This window comes from Arvicola amphibius, chromosome 7 (assembly GCF_903992535.2).
Source record: "Arvicola amphibius chromosome 7, mArvAmp1.2, whole genome shotgun sequence".
Classification (NCBI taxonomy): Eukaryota; Metazoa; Chordata; class Mammalia; order Rodentia; family Cricetidae; genus Arvicola; species Arvicola amphibius.
The window spans coordinates 44,332,547-44,345,785 of NC_052053.1; the positions used below are offsets into that span (position 1 = coordinate 44,332,547).

The 13,239-nt window shown below is 47.5% G+C and overlaps 1 protein-coding gene and 1 non-coding gene across 2 annotated transcripts; both read left to right on the top strand.

The window, feature by feature from the left end:
- Positions 1 to 221: 221 nt before the first annotated feature.
- LOC119820158 lies at positions 222 to 385 on the top strand. The gene has a single exon (XR_005286421.1). It is a non-coding gene; the product is annotated as a U1 spliceosomal RNA (small nuclear RNA).
- A 4,877-nt stretch (positions 386 to 5,262) lies between these two features.
- LOC119818360 (von Ebner gland protein 1-like) lies at positions 5,263 to 8,986 on the top strand. Its single transcript, XM_038335656.1, has 6 exons — positions 5,263 to 5,349; positions 5,788 to 5,924; positions 7,035 to 7,105; positions 8,012 to 8,122; positions 8,673 to 8,774; positions 8,961 to 8,986. Exons 1-6 carry the CDS (start codon positions 5,263 to 5,265, stop codon positions 8,984 to 8,986), a joined length of 534 nt encoding a protein of 177 aa, XP_038191584.1.
- Positions 8,987 to 13,239: the final 4,253 nt, after the last annotated feature.

Below are 13,239 nucleotides of genomic sequence, written 5' to 3' on the forward strand. Positions count from 1 at the left end.
ACCACTGCTGTGCTGGCTAGTTTTGTGTCAACTTGGCACAAACTAGTGTCCCAGGAGAGAAGGGAGCCCCATCTGAGAAAACGTTTCTACAAGATCAGGCTGTAGGAAAGCCTATAGGGTATTTTCCTAATTGGTGATCAATGGGGGAGTGCCCAGCCCGTTGTAGGTGGGGCAATCTCTGGGCTGGAGGTCTTGGGTTCTATAAGAAAACAGCTGAATACTTACTTACCTGGCAGGAGCGGTGCTGTGATTGGGAAGGTGGTTTTCTCAGGGTGAGGCTCATTCATTACATTCTGGATGGACTGACCTCTGTGATTTCCCCAAACTTGGGGAACTCAACTGCATAATTTGTGGTAGTCTGAGACTGAATTTATTCTCTCCCCTGGCAAAAAGGAAAGAAAAGGAAGAAAGAAAATTAGTTGAACAAGCCACGTGTAATAAGCCAGTAAGCAGCACTCCGCTATGGCGTTTGCATCGGCTCCTGCACTAACGTCCTTCAGTGACTAGAAAAGTCATTGAGTGTTCAAAATTAGTGAGGTGTTCTGTGAGCGCTCGGAAAACAGGAGTTCCGAGAGCAGCGCAGAGGATGGCGGCCTGGCTGGTGAGGTTTCAGAGCGAAGCTGAGATTCTACTGGACTATTTGTGTGAAGAATCTGTGGCGTCTGGTCAGATGTAGCTGAGAAGTTATCCATGCCTTAGAAGAGATCAGCATGACTGAGGTGCAGTCTCCTGGGAAGTGTTTCCTCAGGGTCAGCACGCAGCTGTGTTCCAGAGGCAACTCAGGTTGTACCTCACATTGACAGCCAAACTTGTTTCTGTCAGAGTCACCCAGGAGATACTGCTTTTCAAGACATGCAGGGGTCATAGAGAACAGCCAAGGCTTGGAATTGTATGGCAGGGCTGGAGTTCCTGAAGAGAGCCCAGAAGAGGCCATTGGTCAAAGTGCAGCCCAGTTGCAGCAGAAGACCCAGCAGTTTGGAGATGCCAGCACCGTGGGATGACCACCACCACCAGCAGCAGTGGTGTGGAGCCTGCTGGAGCCGAGAAGACAAGCTGGGAGTGCTGCAGAGGGCAGAGCTGGAGAAGCGACCCAAGAAGCCCAGAAGATTGTGAGAGGATCCCAGACGTTGGTCATTGAGTTGATCACACAAATGGCGTTTCATTTTTCCTTTATTCAGACTGTGACTGTACCCTAGTTCTTCCCTCTTGAAGGGAGAAAGTGTTCAACTTATTTTTCACTTGGGGATGAACAAGAAAAGAAAAGTTGTAGCTTAACAGCTATGTCTTCCTGTGTCAAGTTGACAAGGGGTCAGTTGTGCTGGCTACTTTTGTGTCAACTTGACACAAGCTAGAGTCACCAAAGAGAAAAGAGCCAGAACTGAGAAAATGCCTCCAAAAGATCAGGCTGTAGACAACCTTGTACCTGTAGGTCATTTTCTTAATTAGTTGGGGAAGAACCCAGTCCACTGTGGGTGAGGCCAAAGCTGGGTTGGAGGTCCTGGGTTCTGTAAGCTATGTTGAATAAGCCCATAAGCAGCATTCCTCAGTGGCTTCTGCATCAGCTCCTGCCTCCAGGTTTCTGCCCTGGTTGAGTTCCTCTACTGGTTTTCTTCAATGATGAACACAGGGATATGGATGTGTAAGCCAAAGAGAGCCTTTCTTCTCCAAGTTGCTTTGGTTATGGGGTTTCTTTACAACAATACTAATATAAACTAGATCAACTGTTTACCCAGCCTAGGTGCCATAAGCCTAGGGCCCTCTGGCACCCTGTGTTTTGTTTTTTTTTCCTTCACTGATTTTCTTTGTTTGTTTGTATCTGTATGAGGCTGCATAAGTTTATATGCAAATGGGCATGTCAAGGCCTGGAGAGGGAAAGAGGGTGTAAGGAGTTACAGGAGGTCGTGACCCGTAATATGGGAACTAGGAATTGAACACAGATTCTCTGCAAGAGCATAAAGGACTCTTAACCACTGAGTCACCTTACCAGATCCAGTCTGTGATTCTGTCCCATGGCTAATTGTGTGTGCATGTGTGTCTGTGTGCATATATATACACACAGGCCTTTTTGCTTTCTTTCTAAGTATGAGCCATCATTGTTCTGCATATGGGCAGGGGATAGTGGACCAAGAACTGCGTATGCAGTGAGGCTTTTGCAGGCATGCAGAATACACATACACCTAGAAATGGAGTCTCGCACCAAGGTTTCAGAGAAAGTCATAGGAGGCTAGACAATGATCAGCAGGCTCAGGACTCCTGCAAGCAGCTCCCGGGAGAGTAACTATGAGGACGATATATTGATTACCTTGGGAATTTATAGATGTAGGTAATGAAAATTCTCTGTTGATAAGAGCTTTAGATAGCAAACAAAACCAGTCCCAGAGAGGTGTCCCCAAGCCAAGGTGTACCTACCAACATCTTAGGGGTTGGTTTTTCCATGATTATCTGAGCTGCTATGACCACACTCAAGAGCTGGACATAGAAGATAGGACTTAATGATTTCCCATCTGGGTTTCAGTCTTGCTTTGATCCCATGCTTCCTTCTTATGAGTCCTGGGGAATGGGGATATCTCCTCTGTCCTATTTTATCTTGGCAGTATGATATTTTCTGTTTTTCTTTTATAGGGACAGAGAACTAAGGATTTACCTTGACTCTCACAGGGAATTTTGCACTGCAGACTTTGAAGGCTGCTCCAACAGTTACAACTTGGAAGACTCTTGGATGCATTTGTATTATGAGACACTCATGTCTTTGGGATTTAGGGTTTGAATATGAAGTATCTCCCATAGGCTCATGTGGTATACTCTTGGTTGTTAGCTGTTGATATTATTTGAGAAGGTTCTGGAAGCCTTAGGAGATGGGACCTAGTTAAATGAAGTAGGTTACTAAAAGGTGTCTTTGAGGAATTGATCTGGTTTCTCTTCAGTTTCTCTGCTTTTTGTTTTCAGGAGAAGGAAAGCCTCTTCTACCACAACTTCCCAGTACTCAGCCTAAACACACGGGTTCAAGAGACCACAGAGTGAACCCTCAGATATAAAATAATTTCTCAGCAGTCTGGTTTCATTTCTATTGCAGTGATAAAGTACCCAGATAAAAATCAACTTAAGACAGGAAAGTTTCATTGTAGATAATGTGGAAAAACAAAAACAAAGCAAAAGTAGAAAAAAAAACCAGACTTAAGTGGTTTATTTGACTTACAGTTATGGGCCAGAGTCCATGACTGAGGGAAAGCTAAGGCGGCCCAGGCACATCACATCCACAGTCAAGAGCAAAAAGAAATAAATGCACCCATGCTGCAAGCTTGCTTAGCACGCAGCTAGATTTCTTCACTAATACACTTCAGGGCCCAATGGTGCTGTGTTGGTGGAGACTGCTCGTTCGTTTCCGGTCCATTCAGATCCAAATAATCACTCAGATACTATATTAATTACAGCACTCCTTGGCCTTTTTGTTTATAAATATTTCTTAGATAACTCTTACATCTTGATTAACCCACCTCTATTAATCTGTGCGTCACCATGAGGTAGTGTCCTACTGGTAAAATTCCCAGGTATCTGTCTCCCTCTGCGTCGGTTACGTGGCATCTCACTGACTCCACCTTCTTTCTTTCAGCATTCAGTTCAGTCCCCCTGCTCCCTGGCTAGCTCTGTTCTACCCTATCACAGGGCAAAGCAGTTTCTTTATTCATTAACCAATAAAAGCAACACATACACAGAAGGGAATCCACATCAGTGCTGCCCACAGTGGGCTGTCGATAACAATGAAGACAATCCCACAGACAAGGCTACAGGTTAACCTGATCTAGATGTTTCCCAGATTGAGACTCTCTTTCCATGTGAATCTAAGTCGTAGCAAGTTGACATTTCTTGCTAGCCAGTAAGCCAACCAGAAGTTGCTTTTGTCCGGTGTTTTGTTGAGGAGAGGGCCATATCGCCTGCCCACTTTTCCCTTCTCTGTCACCTTGCAGTCCTCATTCCATCGGAAGTCTGAGTGCCTCTGCCTTCAGTGCCAGTGCTCTGCTCAGCCGTGATGCTCTTGAATTTTAAAGTACAGAGAATTGGAAAAATTTGAAAAGCAAAATCAAACAAATGGTAACAAAGACATCCCGTCCCAGGAGGAGATTTATTCAGAATTCCTCACACCAGGCTGAGTAGAAGAGCTTTGGAACTGAACTAGAGATGACTTACCTCACCCAAAGGGCCACAGAGAGTGAACATGCCACAACACGGTTGCCCAGACAACAACATAGACCTGGAGGGTGCTGGAAACAAGGACAGCAAGTTATAAACAGTAGCATATTGGGGCCATAGGAAGGCTCTCTAGGCTCCTTAATGTATCAAGAACTCTAAGCATACTCCTTAGGAAAAAGACCCCTGGCCATCTGCAGCTTCGGGGACAGGAGTGCCTTAGGTCCTTTACCAGACTGTAAGTCTCTGTGAGTTTATACGTAGCACATGCATGCAGGTAATTGAAAGCCCGAAGCATCATATCCCCTGGAACTGGAGATCCAGGTAGTTGTGAGCCACCCTATGGGTGCTAGGAGCTCAACCCAAGTCCTCAGCAAGAGCAGAAAGGACTCTTAAGAGCTGAGCCACCACCTCCAGTCTGTGATTCTGTGCCATCGCTGTGTATATATGGCCTCCTTGCTTTCTTTCTATGTCTGAGCCATCATTGTTCTGCATATGAGCAGGGGCTAGTGCACATCTTGCTGAGGAGGGAACACATCTTTAGGCACACATCTGGAGAGTCACATAGTAGGCTCCCACTTTCCTCTTTTCCCAAGATGAATCTAAGGTCCAGTGTCCTGCCCTGGGATTCAGGAAGGTTCCTGAGAATGGAGCTCAGGACGGTCTGGCTTCGGTGACCTCCTCTGTGTCAATGAGCATGTCAGCCAGCTGGATGAACACAGTGTGCAGGAGGGGTTTGCTCCCGCTCTTCTCACCCTCAGGGGCTCCTGACACGGGAGGCTGCATCTCTAACTCAGACTCACTTTCTTGCCAGGGCAAATCTACAAGTAGCCCTGCCCTATTGTCCTCTGGGTATTATTGAGTGTTATCTAGAAACTTCCAACAATGATGACCTTTTGTCTGGTCCACTGAAGAGCTGGCCATGGTGAAAGTCCAGGAAGGGACTTGTCAGTCATCCTTGCCAACTTTCCGGGGACCCTGGGCTGAGCAGTATAAAGGGCAGCTGAGTGGAGCCCCAGCATAGCCTCCTCAGCCATCCCAGGGACTTGTGGGGACCTGTGAGCATAGACTCTGGAGATGAAGACCCTGATCCTGTGCTTTGGCCTTGGCCTTGTTGCTGCCCTGCAGGCCCGGGCCTTACCTTCTTCGGAAGAGACTCATGATGTGAGGCTGAGATGGAGAGGGGCTTCGAGGGGGGTTATGGCTGATGGGGGGCTGATGCTGTTGGTTGGGGAGGCCATTCCTTCTTCATCTAAAGAGACATCATTTCAGAGCCAGGCTTGAACCCCTACTCTGAGGGAATGCCAGACACACCACAAGGAATCTGGTCAGAAGGTTCTGGGTGCAGAGGGCTGGAGGAGGTCAGAGTCCAGCTCTCCTAACTGTTCTCTGGGAGTGCAGGGGTCTGTGATAGTGTCACACCTGCAAGGGTTGGTGACCACACTGCTGTGGCCCTGGTTGAACTAGCTTATTTTTTGATGGGCTGATAGAAGGGGAAACGCGTCACATGTCCAGATCATGGAGGCAAGCTAGAGACAGGGGCTAAGGACTAGGGTCAGTCCTGGGGTCTACCTGAGTCCTGATGGGTGGGTCCTTCTCCAGCTGTCAGGAACGTGGTATATGAAAGCTACAGCATCTGACAAGGAGATTCCTGGCTTGGAGTTAAGGTCTATGTCTGTGAGTCCCATGACCATCACGACCCTGGAAGGGGGCAACCTGCAAGTCAACTTCACTGTCCTGTGAGTGTGTGCCAACTGAGTTGATAGCATTCTTCTTGGCCTTTGCCACACAGGAGATCTGGGGGCTGGGAAGGGTGCATGGGGTGAGCTGGGGGCCTGGGGCCAACAGTCCCACTGAGGGTGTCTCAGTTTAGAGAGGACCATAGGACGGTAAGTGGTGCAGAGAAAAAATCTTAGCTGGAAGTGCCACCTACTTTCTATTCTGATAGGACATTTGTTGTCAGTGATCCAGGCCCTTGGAGAAGGGTTTCACTGCCATATCCAGTGTGAACATTCAGTCTGGGTCTGTTTTCTCTCCAGTGTAAAATTCTGCCTGTAAGGGAGGCAGTGGCCAGGATTTCACAACACTTGAGAGGTGTACGGCACCCCAGGGAGATAGTTGATCAGGCTCTGCATAGACTCTGAAATCTCAGCCTATTCCCACTGGTGTTATCTACTACCTTTGGGACCAGTCACTGGTGTGACCTGTCATGTGTGTGACTTCTTCTCTTTGAAGACTCTTACCTGTGCTGTCTCACAGCTTTGTAACTTCCCATCCGTGTGGCCTCTACCTTCTTGTCTGATCTCATATTTGGGTTCCTGTCGCTTTAGTAGCTCCTGAAGAAGACAGTGTCTGAGCTATCATTACAAGGATAGCAATAGGGCAGCTGCCCTGTCAGTTACCCTGGAGTGAGCCCTTTGTTCTTTCCCCCCAATCCAGCTCTCTGAGTAGTTTCCTCAATGGTCATGTGACAGGGATTGTTGGGCTGATCCCTAAGTCTCTCCAGAGACAGAGGGTGAGCCACAGGAGTCACACAGCATGCAGGTGAGGAAGGGAGGATTTGTTTCAGATGATGTCTACCAACCAAGTAGCTCAGGTTCTCTAAGGGAGTGAGCAAGAGGCTGTCAGGGTAGAGCCAGCAGGTCACGTGACACAGAACTGAGCCACTGTGGGAGTCAGGGACTTAGCACATAACTCAGGAGGCCTGCTGGTAATGTAATTGGGACCCAGTGAAGCCAGCACTTCCCTGGTCACTTTGGGACCATGCACCTGAAGGCCATATTGTGGGTGCTGTCAGGAGGGGAGTTGTGTGGCTGGGCAGTGTGTATCACAGACCTTCTGTGTTCCAGGATTGCAGAACGATGCGAGAAGATGAACATTGTTCTAGAGAAGACAGATGTGCCTATAAAATACACAGCCCGTAAGTCCCTGAACCTGTGAGGCTGTACCCAACCTCCCTTGACACACGTGACACCAGTGCGGCCATCCCAGGGGGCCCCACGGCATGAGGACCTTTGCTTCTTCAAACCCTGTTAATACCCATGATGGCTCCCATGAGACAGTTTTCCTGATGGGACCGGAACAGCCGACACCAAACACTCCATCGGGTGTGGTAGATGGCTGTTGTCTTAGTCAGGGTAGGGTTGTAGGAACGCAACCCTGTGATAAAACACAAGCTGAGGAAAGGGTTTATTTTGTCTACACTTCCACATCAGTGCTCACCTTCACAGGACGTCAGGACAGGAACTCAAACAAGGCAGGGTATAGGAGTTGATGCAGAGGCCATGGAGGCTTGCTCCTGACTTCCTTGCTCCTCATGGTTTGCTCAGCTTGCTTACTTATGGAGGTGGCCCCATTTGGCCTAGGCCCTGCCTGTCAATCATTAATTAAGAAAATTCCCTACAAGGTAACCTACAGCCTGGTCTTATGGAAGCGTTTTCCCAACTGGGCTTTCCTTGCGTCTTTTAATTCTGGCTTATGTCAAGTTGACATAAAACTGGTCAACAGAACTGCCCAGTGGTGTACCATCGGTTCTGGAGAACTCATGGAGGTAGTCAGGAGAGGGATGTATCTGGTTCCAGAGGCAGACCCTCCTGTATGACACACAGAATGGGGACATGGCCATCTCATGTATGTGGCTCCCATGGAAATGGAGGTTCCTTCTAACTGAGGCTCTGGGATGGTGGAGAAGCTGGGGCATGAGTAAGAACTGAGCCATTGGGAGGGAGTCAGGTTGAGAGGTGCCAGGCAGGTGCCAGGACACTCTTAGGTCCTTGTTGAATGGGCAGGGTGTTTATTCAGGATCTGTGTGACTCTACCTCCCCAGATGGGGGCACTCAGGAGCTCTTCATCATACCATCTGCTGTGGAGGACCACTACATCTTCTACTGGATAAATAACATACAAGGGGATATTTATCGAATTGCAAAACTCGTGGGTGAGTCCCATTATTGTGATGGGGACCAAGGGTTCACAGGGTGAAAGGGGACTCACCACTGTTGGGGTTCCAGCTGGAATAAGGATGGGTACAGAACAGGATCCATCATATAAAGACCAGCCCCAATCACAGCCTGTACTAGTGTCCTTCTTGCCTGGGAAAGAGCCCCAGAGCCTCCTGAGCCCTCCCTGTGACTGGGCACTGCACACATAGAGCAGAGAGGCAGCATGGAGCCCTCAGTCAAGGGTGACATATTCTTCTGAGTGTGGTTGGTCACAGTGTTCCCAACAGCTCTGAGAGAAACTCAGGTGAGCTGAAGGCACAGAGCCCGTGTCCTCGAGGTCAGATGGAGGGATGACCATGGTGTTCTGGTCCTGCTTCCCCACGTGGGTTCTCCTCTCTCACCTAGGATCTAGGTCACATCCTCACCTGGGTGGGCCATGTCTTACACTTTACCCTAAGTTGCTTGGTTCCCTGGGCTGGGAGGGAAGCTCTATCAGCTCCCCCAGCTCTGTCCCTGACACCATGTCCCTCCTGAACTCTCCTATAGGTAGAGACCCTGATGTCCACCAGAAGGCCCTGGAAGATTTTCAGAGGGCTGTGAAGGCTGGAGGCCTCAACACAGAGAGCATCCTCATCCCCAGGCAGAGTGGTAGGAAGCAAGCTGCCATGTTCTCCTGCCCTACACAAAGGAGGCAGCCAGTCCCTCAGGACAACAGGCTGCCTCTCACTCAGCTTTGTCCTTTGGGGGTGGGGCTCATGCTGGTTAATGGAGGGCCTTGGTTTTCTGACTGAATTCCCTGGACCTTCTGAATCATGTTTTTTCTTTCTTGAACAGAAACCTGCCCTCTAGGAAGTGATTAGGGTAAGTGGTTATTTTTGTGAGACACTTGAGGAAATCATGGTCCTGGGGTCAACAGAGCTTCTGGAGACCCTGTGTTCTAACCTTTCCCTACCTGTGGAGACAGGTACAGCTTGTGCTACTGGAACACACTCTACCCGTGGGTATTTTGTTCAGGATCCCTTCAGGGGTGTTGTTTCCTGGACATCAGGAATCTTCCCTCACTGATTCTCTGCCATTGGTTTGCAACTGGAGAGAATGCATTCTCTGTATGCATCCCTGCAGTCTGTGCAGAAGGGAAATCCCTCCCTTGTGGCTCCCTTCCCTTCAGTTACCATGTTGACTCCATTCACAGCATGGATTGCTTTTAGGATGTGGCAGCCATGCCTGGGGTCTAGCAGCCTTCCTGGGTTCCTCTTTGCTGTGTGATGCTTGGAAGATGCAGTTCAGAGAACTGCCCATGGATAACAGCGCATGTGTGGGCAGAGCCTGAGTCTAACAGTGGCCCTGTCATCCCTTTGCCTTGCTCTTGCCCTGAAATCATCTGTCCCATTTTCACACATGGGCATAGAGAACTGTGGGGACTCAGTTTGCAGAGGGGAAGGGGGAAATGACCTATGCCCTATTTGGATCTGATGAGTGGAGACCCCAGCATCCCAACATTTTTCCCCTGCATGAATCATTTTGGATCCACTGACTCTCCTTCTTTCCACAGTAAGGGATGCCGGGGTCCAGGCTGCCTCAGAGCAATGCTGCACCCAGACCTCCTGAGCACAGGACACAGAAGTGCTCCCTTCCTCTCCCTTCTGGCTTCACCCACCCCTTCCCTCTATCTCCCACTCCCTGCTTCTCATTAAAGAACTTCATCATCTCCCTGGTGTCTCTGTGTGTCTGTGGGTAGTGAGGGGTGTAGGCAGGATGCTCTCACAGCCCAGAGACTTGGCTGTTATTTTGGAGGAGGAGGAGGCGTGGTAATGCAGCTAGGACAGACAGGTGCACCCAGCTCTCTCTTGTTTCTCATGGTGTTTTTTTTTCCTGGGCAAAAGCCACAATGGCCTGCGTGCAGGTCTGCAAAGCTGTTGTACCCTTGGTGCCTCTCGTAAGTTGTGCTTGTGTCCTCTCAAAGCCAGCTGGTGTGTGATGGGACGAGTGTGAGGATGGGTGCGTGGGGCTCCAGGCCTGAAGTGAGGTCCCAGGAGGGCTTAATGGCAGGTATTAATCTCTTGGTAGCCATGACAGGAGTGGGGGTGTCATTCGTAATGGTACTGGTTTATGCCAGTACCAGGAGACCACTAGGAAGGCCTCTTGAAGAGTTTGTAGTTCTGTGACTTGTCTATGCAGTCCTCCTTGACAGAATCTTATGGATCTGGAGATGGCCCATTACTGGGAGGTCCTGCTGGTCAGAGGTTGCAGTCCACTATGGCCTGGCTTTTCTTTCCTATCTTGACAGCATTGAGGACTCCCTCCCCCTACGACATAAAGCCTCCTGTTCTCTATCTGTCCTTGTTTGGAGACTGTCTCTAGACTTGGATGCCTAACTCTAGTATATGTATTTCTAGTATAACCTTTGACACAGTTCCCTGAAGAGGCTTTCCTCTTTTTCACATAATTTGAAGCAGAACATGTCCAATAAGGGAAATTATGAGTAAAATCATCCAAACTAACAGTAAAAGTATTCTAAGATTATGATTATTCTTTATTGTAAGGGAGAAAACTCATGGAACAGGAATGGGAGTCTAACCTCAAGGTATGGAGCAAGGGAGAGAGAGAGAGAGAAAGAGAGTTGGCTGGGCAGGCAGCTTTCTCTGGGTACCCAAGAGTCATGCCCCAACCTGGTCCATTGGCTGAAGGAGGTTCTCCATAACCTCCCCCTTTTGTGTAAATGAGAGAATTCCAAACCCAATACAAAACTATATATGCTAGGAACAGATTTCAAGTATAAAATTGGAAGTACAAGCAGCATAAATCAAACTATATTAAGCAATGTACATATGCTAAATATTTTAATAAACATTCTATCCTAAGGAGTCTAAGTCTTGTATTGGAAATGGCTTGACCTGATCATAAGAATAAGGTAACTATGGCTATTTAATCTTCAACCCCACCGAAGGCTTGAGAAGATAAATAATATTACTTGAGTAAACAGGAAGTGCAATCAAGGAGCTTCCAAAATGTGCAGTAGATGATATAGAGACAACTGGCAACCTGAGCAATCACCCAAAGTCTCATTTGCAATACTGAAGCAACCAACTTTGGCTAAGGCCTAGAGTCACTGACAGACCATTTTCAGAGGCAGGAAAAATTTTCAAAACCATCTTACCTTGTCTTGGCAAGGTTTGTAGTCTTTTTTCTTGTATCCTGCTTGTCCAGTCTAGACACCATGCACTTTGTTAGTGGTCGAGGAATGAGTAGTTCCTTGTTCTAAGACCAGTTGTGTTAAGAAGAAAAAAAGCTCCCAGTGGAGTATCTTTGGTATTCAACATTCTCTCTGGAATATACTGGTGCTGCCAGGAACAATTGTGTCTCACTTCAACAGAACCCTAAGTTATTGAAATGCCATATTCTACAGCTCTTTGAAGTGGTTGAAGATTACCTATTCTTGTGGAAGCCTCACGTGCCTGGCCTTTGCTGGCACTGTTTTTTTTGTAGTAATTATTCTTCATCTCTTTCCATCTTTCCATCAATGTGGCCTTCCAGCAGGTGTAATCAGAGGTAAGTCACTCAGATTGCAGACACCTGCTCTGGGCATCCTGGGCCCAGCCTGGTTTGTCTATTGGCATCATCTTTGCTCTGAGCAGCAGGGCCTCTGATGGTCTATCTGTCCATTACCTGTAGACAATGGACTGTACTGAGCAGAACTGAAGTCTGGGGTCTATTATGAGGAAGGGCACTGAGATGATAGTTCTGATGACCTGACTTGTCTTAAAATTTGGGTTGTTTCTGACTAGGTGCCAGGTCCTCCACAAGAGGTGACTGAACCCAAGACTGACCTGGAACGTGGTGATATGCAAGAGATCTGAGATTTTTTTTTTCTTTTTTGGATTTTGAATACAGGTTTCCTCTTTATAACCATGGTTGTCCTGGAACTTGCTCTGTAGATCAGGCTGGCCTTGAACTGGCAGAAATCCACTTGCCTCTGTGTAGAAATTAGCTTGATTTGGGAAATAACCAGGCTAGCTAAAGAATAAAACAATTATATTTTTATTTATTATAAGGGAAAAAAATCACAAAACAGGAATGAGAAGTCCAAGCTCAGCTGTGCCCTGTGGGAATCACACAGAGAGAGCACACCTGAGGCGTGTGCCTGTTTTTCTCTTCCAGTCCCAGAAAGCCATGCTTTAACCTGGATCCACCTCTTAAAGATAATTGGCTAGCAAGGTTTCCCCATCATCTCTCCCTATTGTCTAAACAATAGTGATCCAAACCCAATACAAAACTATATACAATAGGAATAGATATCAAGTATAAAATTACAAAACAACATAAGCAATATTAAGCAAGGAACACATGACAAATGTTTTAATAAACATTTTATTTTAAAGAGTCCAAGTCTTGCATAGGAAATAAGCTTGGGTAAATCATGAGAGGAAGGTAATTACGACTAATCTTTAACCCCATCGATGGTCTGAGCAGGCAGGAAGTACAATCAAGCAGCCTCCAAAGCGAGCAATATATGATGGAGACAATTGGCTACCTGAGCAATCACCCAAAGTCTCATTTGTATCGTAGAAGCAACCAACTTTGGCTAAGGCCTAGCATAACTGACAGATCATTTTTAGAGGCGGGAAATTTTTTAGAACCATCTTACCCTGTCTTGGAAAGGTTTGGCAGTCCTTTTTTTTTTGGTTTTTTGAGACAAGGTTTCTCTGTAGCTTTGGTGCCTGTCCTGGAACTAGCTCTTGCAGACCAGGCTGGTCTTGAACTCATAGAGATCCGCCTGCCTCTGCCTCTCAAGTGCTGGGATTAAAGGCGTGCGCCACCACCGCCTGGCTGGCAGTCCTTTTTTTTGTGTCCTGTTTATCCAGTCCAGATACCATGTACTTTGTCAGTGGTTGAGTTTAGAGATTCATTTTTTAAAATGTGCATTGGTGTTTGGGCTGTGTGCCTGTGAGGGTGTTGAATCCCTTGTAACTGGAGTTACAGACAGTTGTGACCTGTTGTATGGGTGCTAGAAATTGAACCTCTGTCCTCTGGGACAGCACCCAGTGCTCCTAATTGCCGATCCATCTCTATAGCCCCTGAGATCAGATTCTTAATGAACTCTTCATAAAGAAAC